The sequence below is a fragment of the Acyrthosiphon pisum genome, chromosome A2, assembly GCF_005508785.2.
Source record: "Acyrthosiphon pisum isolate AL4f chromosome A2, pea_aphid_22Mar2018_4r6ur, whole genome shotgun sequence".
NCBI lineage: Eukaryota > Metazoa > Arthropoda > Insecta > Hemiptera > Aphididae > Acyrthosiphon > Acyrthosiphon pisum.
Genome location: NC_042495.1, coordinates 59,949,304 through 59,956,214, shown reverse-complemented (window position 1 = coordinate 59,956,214; position 6,911 = coordinate 59,949,304). Strand labels below are relative to the sequence as shown.

At 27.2% G+C, this 6,911-nt stretch overlaps 1 protein-coding gene across 1 annotated transcript in view; it reads right to left on the bottom strand.

Moving 5' to 3' along the window:
• Positions 1-1,017: 1,017 nt before the first annotated feature.
• LOC100571413 overlaps positions 1,018-6,911 on the bottom strand; it is an 11,105-nt gene continuing 5,211 nt past the window's right edge. The window contains exons 8-16 of the mRNA XM_003242221.4: positions 5,817-5,941; positions 5,495-5,740; positions 5,326-5,434; positions 5,019-5,245; positions 4,321-4,483; positions 3,343-3,609; positions 2,950-3,288; positions 2,136-2,241; positions 1,018-2,070 (exon numbers count right to left, since the gene is read on the bottom strand). Of these exons, the coding sequence (XP_003242269.1) occupies positions 1,871-2,070; positions 2,136-2,241; positions 2,950-3,288; positions 3,343-3,609; positions 4,321-4,483; positions 5,019-5,245; positions 5,326-5,434; positions 5,495-5,740; positions 5,817-5,941 (1,782 nt within the window). The 3' untranslated portion in view covers positions 1,018-1,870. The remainder of the gene's footprint in view (positions 2,071-2,135; positions 2,242-2,949; positions 3,289-3,342; positions 3,610-4,320; positions 4,484-5,018; positions 5,246-5,325; positions 5,435-5,494; positions 5,741-5,816; positions 5,942-6,911) is intronic.

Below are 6,911 nucleotides of genomic sequence, written 5' to 3'. Positions count from 1 at the left end.
ATTTTATTACTTATATTGATTTGATTAAAAATATTAGAATCTAATTGGAGTCAAATAAATGTTGCTATCACAAAAACAAAAATAGTTTGTGTTTACTATTTTCCATTTACTACCAATACCATAGATCTTCTAAGACCGTGACCAATACTAAGTACATTTAATAATATATAATAATATACCTCCAAATAGGGGATAACATTTTGGTGACTAAAGTAGTGTCCACTATTTAGATATTTTTAGAGTTCCTCATAATAGTTTTAGAACAACCAAGGTCAAACTCAATCTTTAATTTTACTTTGAATTAAACATGAATGAGGAGACTGTTCATTAACAGAACCTAAGAAATTATTTTTTCCCCCCCATTTAAGGAAATCTCTAGACCAGTTTATTTTTAACCAACGGGGAATTTGTGGTAATGTAAAAGAGGACTTGTTTTTAATGAAGGTGATAAGTCTAAAGCAGTCTTGTAAAGTATTCGAATAAATGTATTCAAATAAAAGTATTTGAATACTTTTTTGTATTCGAATGCTATTTTAAATACTTTTTTTAAGAAGTATTCGAATACGTATTCTGAATACTTTTATTTTTATTTTTTATTCATTAAAAAAATACTTTTTTCTGATCCAGAAAAATAGTTTTAAATTTGTGACAAGACATATTATTATAAATCATGAACATTAATTTTATTCTTTAAACAAAATATAATATTGGCCCATGATATGATTGTTTTTATAAACACCAATGTGTTGTATGGCCCGTATCGGCCAAATCATATGTGGTCAAAATGTATAAATAACTTATGATTACGTTATATGTTTAATTATTAATTAATAAATGTTAAATACCAATCATTCAAAAACTGTCAAAAACTAGTTGTGAAAAAAAGTATTCTGATAGTATTCGAATATGTATTCTGAATATATTTTTTAAGAACTATTCGAATACGTATTCTGAATACTTTAATTCTCATTTATTCGAATATGTATTCCGAATACAAAATAAAAGTATTCTTTACAAGACTGGTCTAAAGGTAATTTACCGGAATAGGGCGAATGTTTGCGGGTTTTGCAGAGCCCCAAATTTAGATGCTGTATTACCATACTGACATGATGATTGCTTTGTTTAGGAGTAGTTTGTTTTTGAGATAGATTTTATTAGAGGTCTTTGTAGATGTAGACAAGGGTTAAGTTGTTTTTGTTTTTGCTTGGTGTGGTTAGACCAGGTTAATCTTTTATTCAGAGTGATACCTAGGGTATTTGGTTGACTGGTGAAGTGGAATTGGTTTGTTATTTAACCATTTTTAATTATAAAATTTTTATTTGTAATTTTATGATAACAACATAATAAGAATAAAAACAATAATAAAAATAAAACAAAATAACAAAAATAATTAAAATTAATGAATGGTGTACATATAGATGTCAATACGATACAAATGTGTAGTTAACAAAACAATCTTCGATAAATTAATTTTAATGTAAAAATAGAATTTAATTATTAGGTAGGTTATTATAATATTATGTTTAAATGGCAAATAAAGTTTTATCAAATAATTATAATAATAAAAAAAATATTAGTTTAAAATTGAAAATCTTAAATACATTATCAATGAAGAAAAGTTGAATTTCAAAATTAAGTGCATGTTAAAATATCATTTTTAAAATACTTGAGTAATGAGCATTATTCAAAGAAAGTCAACCAATATTGTTTACATTTTTTATGGTTACGAAAAAAAAAATAAAAACTTTAATAGACTAGTACATTTAAATATTTAATGTTAACTTAATATAAATAATTTGATTGATGCTGAAATTAGTTTTCATAGATTGAAAGCTTATGTGCTAAAGCATTGAAAATATAGATTTCAAATTTATTTAAAATTAAGTGAAGCTAAAAGTTGTTGACCAGTAGCCATGACCATTGATTTAATTTGATTTGCTTGGTTGATTTTTTGGCAAGTAATTACATATGTTTGATACTCATCATGCTCTATATTTGTTGAACTTTCTTCTGGTAGTACACTACAAAGGTCCTCGACGCACATATTATGTGACAAATACTCCAACATATCTAAAAACAAAATGTATGTAACATTAAATAAATACAAGAGCAAAAATAAGTGTTGAATTGTTTACCATGTAAAACTTCATGATATTTAGATTGGTTATCTATATCCGATTTTGATTTTTTTTCTAATAAACTTGTTATATGTTTCCATTCGGATGTTGAATTTAAACAATCCTGAAAATAAAATCGTAATAGGTAGCTAGTTATGATCAGTAACCAGTGAAGTCCGGAGAGGGGAGGAGGTGTGTGATGCAAATGCATCAACTGAGAAAATATTTTTTAATAAGTTGGACATATCTAATAAATAATAAAATATAAAAATTCTTTCTTTGTTTATTTATTTCTATGATTCTGGCCAAAATGGTGAATTTTTTAGAAAATGACGTTTCTTGGTACTGACACAGGTACAGTCATGAAAGGACAGAAATATCAATCAATAGGGATTTTAATGTTACTAACTTTGACATAATAAATTAGATAATCGTGATATGTGATAGTTTATTATTATTACTCTACTCTACTTTGTACACCGTTATTCAAAGTTTTAATTGCTAATTTACATAGGCACCCCAAGGTAATAATATTTTAATATTACTTATTTAAGCAACCTCAAAAATAGCTCACTGTGCTTTGGCTCTCTAAGATGCTAAGATGCTTTTTAACTAATCAAAATTAGTTAGGTTTTAAACTTATTAGGTACTTTGTTCTATTATATTAATCATTGAAGTTTTTATATAATTGTAGTGCTAGAATGTGTAGACAAGGTAGCCCCGGGTTGTATTGACACCAAATGTATTTTGAATCAAGTGAGTTAATTATGTGCGGGGTCACTGTCAGTAACATTTTACATTTATTACAAATTATAATGCACCTAATACTTACAATAGAGTATTTTAGAACCGCCTGAGGACATTTCTCTATGATTATTTCAATTGTGTTTATAGTATTTTCAGAGGCCATGATCTCCAGACTTAATGATGGTTTGCTCAATAATGGAAGAACTTGTTTTATGTCTTCTTTGAAATCTTTGGTTAGCCAGTTAGTGTAAAACAGACTCTGTAGTTTTATTAAATTTTCATTGTTATTATTATAGCATGGTAGCATTTGTATGTAACCTGGTATTTGTGAATTGTAAATATTTTTCCAGTCTCTAGCATTAGTTTGTGTACTATTTTCTGAAATTGGTTTTGTGAGATCTGTCAAGTATTGCCTAAATAGAATCTAAAAACAAATCAGGTATTAATATTACAACAGACAATGAAAAAAATATTTTACCTTGATAGCATCACAGACATATTTCTTGTTGAGATCTGGTGTTTTGTCATGTCCATAAGAACGAGAAAAATGTAATTCAAGAAATCGTTTGAAGACTTCTGTAACATTTGTAGAGTACATATGAGATCCAATGTATTTTTGAAATGCTTGAATGACTTTTCGTAGCTTAATAGGTTGACCAGATGAAATTATTTCTGCGAAACCATGGGCAATTAAAATTGGAGTTTCTTGCATCAAGACTAGCGAAAATTCAGAAAATGAAGAATCCTGTAATCAATAATAATTGTATATATTAATATGCATTGAAGTTTAAATTAATTAATAATATTAATTAATTTAGTATATTATACTATATTATATTAAAAGTTAATTATAAATATTAAAAAATACAGAGGCATGAGACTATACGGGAATTACATTTATTATATTGTAAGTAACTTTAAAATTATAAGGTAATAATATGAAACTTAAAATAGCAAAAAAACAATAAGTTAATTTATCTTAAAAATTAAAATGAATTTTATCTAATACTATGAAGTACAAATTAAAAATACTGTAGAGAAATAATTGTCCGACGATACACATTCAATATAATAATATAAAATAATATAATATATATATATATGGAATGATTCCTTTATCTCTTAAGAATATTCCTTATTACAAAATCTATAAATTATGTTTTTGAAAATATTTATTTTCCATAACTGAAAGTGTTGTTAAAATCCATTTTTTTTTTTAAGGTTTTTACCATTTTAAATCACAACATAATATATTTTTAACAAAATATTCCAAAGTAGAAATGATTGGACTACACAATATAAAAAAATTTGAGACGTAAAGTTAATGAGTTTTTAATAGGGTGTTGATGACTTTTGAATTTTTTTTCCTTTGATCCTATAAAATGGTATCTTACTCCATCTTAGCTAAACATTTTGTTTTTTTATCAAATTTAATTTAGACTACAACTTTACTCACTTGTTCTATCAATAAATTTGAGTACGTTTTGCAAAATTGCACAAATGATTTATTTGAAACTTCATCAGCTTCATTATATATATCTGAGACATCTTTGGTATCAATATTGGACAATGAGTACAGGAATAGTAATGCAAATGTTAAAGCTCCTTTCCATTCATAACTAAATAAAAATATGAAATAAAAATGTAAGTGTTCATCGGATGGCATTGATAATTGTCTATACTAATGATTAACTCATAGTTTTTTTCTTTGTTACCACATTTATTTATTATACATTATATTATTATGTTTAGATTGTAAAAAAAGTGTATAAAAAATAATACAAAAAATATTTAAGTCAATATTTAAACTTGATAACATTGCAGTATATAACTATACTCTATTCAGAATAAAAAAAGTACCGGGAGGCCGACTTGTGATGAATGTGGCTTTGTTCCGAATTCTAAATCCGAGGGTTGATTTGGTGGGAGAAGGATCTGTCCACTACTAGACAAAAACCGGCCGCCGCTCGGTACCTTTCTTATTCTGAATAGAGTATAATATATACATAATTTTTTTTAAGGTATCCATACAAGAGGGTAAATTGTTTGCACAACACTTGTCCCTAATTTAACGATATTAAATCACATCAAAAAGTATTCTTTTATTTGTGTTACAATAATTAATAATACTGTAGTAAAATTTATTTTAAGTACCTGGCTTCTAAATTTTTTTTAATGTGTTTAATAGCATTATCCAGTGGTAGTTTCCTTACAGACTTTTCCGATAATACAAGCTCAGCAATATACAACAAATCACAACTTCTATCAGCTATTTTAATTCCATATATAAATGTTTTAAAATCAATTTGGTCAGTATGATCATGTATCCATGAAGAAATATAAAATTTCAGTGCAGGAATAGTATTTACTGGGCGTTTTACCTGAAAGTAATAAAATATAATTTTAGTAAAAATCATAATATATTTAATATATAGAAGAAAATAAAATCATTTTTACTTACACGTTTGTACATATCTTCAACTTGTTTCATTCTTATAAATACATCCATTGGCAGCAAATTGGCAATTTCATAAAGTTTGTAAGACCATTCCCATCCATCTTTTTTAAATCTTAAACATAAATATATCAACATTAGTTTAAAATTATGTTTATCAATTTATTGAACTTACAAAAAGTAATGGTCAGCTACAAGGCAGCAAAACTTTTTGAAATCGTTGTTTCCCAAACGGGCAGTACCACAACCACGATATGTATAATTTTCAACAATATCTGATATATTCAAAGCTTCTTTCATCAAATGAATATACTTATTTGGGGTTTTGAATCTAGAAATTCTTGCTTTGAATGTAAGAACTTTACATATACTACTAGGAGAAGGCAGCATTAACATGTAAAGTGTCCAACTATTGTTTACCCTAGTAGTAAGTCAATAATAAGTCACAATGTTAGTGTCTGAATAATAAATACATAGTTATATTTATTTATTTTTACTTATTGTCTTGATTCGGATTAGCAGAAGTGAAAATAACCAATTTATTTTCTAAAAGTACCATGTCGACAATACCCAAAAATGGTTTATGACCAATTAGTGTCACACGTTCAGATAAAATATGTGACTAAAAAAAAAAAATTGTTAACTATTAAAATATAAAAATGCTAATATTTATACTATAACTAGCTGATCCCATACACTCCGTTGCCCGTTAAATGTACCGACTCTATATGACTTAAACTTGGTTCAATTCATTATTTAATATTCTTATCTTAACTTTTCCGTTGCCCGGATTAAAAATTCTGATTTACAGCAGTATATTATAAGGTAGGCAATCTACCTGTGGTAGATCACAGACCCCGTGCTGTTTGTACATAAGTGTATTATTTAACTCTAAAGTATCAAAGTTATACCAAGTTTGTCGTAATCCACCTATGGTGAATTAATATAATCAATTAATACAAAATCTTAACCTAACCTAACCGTACTAATATCAGCTGAATAAAAAAACCCAAATTTAATCATTTTTAAATTAGCCTGTCCTATTCCCAGAAGTATAATCTACACACAAACATTAAGAGGACGCTACACCAAAACGTGTACGCGTGTAACGGCCGAGAGGACGCGCTGTTAAGTGTTTTCGCGATCCGCATGCACGCGACGTTTAAGTCACGCCCACTACCCGCAGTCGGCGGTCGGCCGTCGATTGTGCTCAGTCGGGACTTCGGGAGCGACTTCCATTATTCTATGAACGTTCGTCTAGAACGTTTCTCATCATTATAAAATGCGTATACCGTATACGGTATACGTAAATGCCACCGTATTATTTTAAATGTCCGCGCGTATTCATGATCTATTGATTATTATTAAAGTCACTGCTTACCTTAATATATTATGTATCATTGTATAGATCGTATAAACTGTATTATATCATAGCTTGATTTGTATTTATTGAACAATTACTTTTCGAATATAATTAAATAGAAAACTTCTATATTACCTATTGCCTATTGGTAATCATACGTAAATTCTTTTGGAGTAAATACAATATACATACCTATAACTTTTTATTTAAAAAAAAAAATCAAATATAG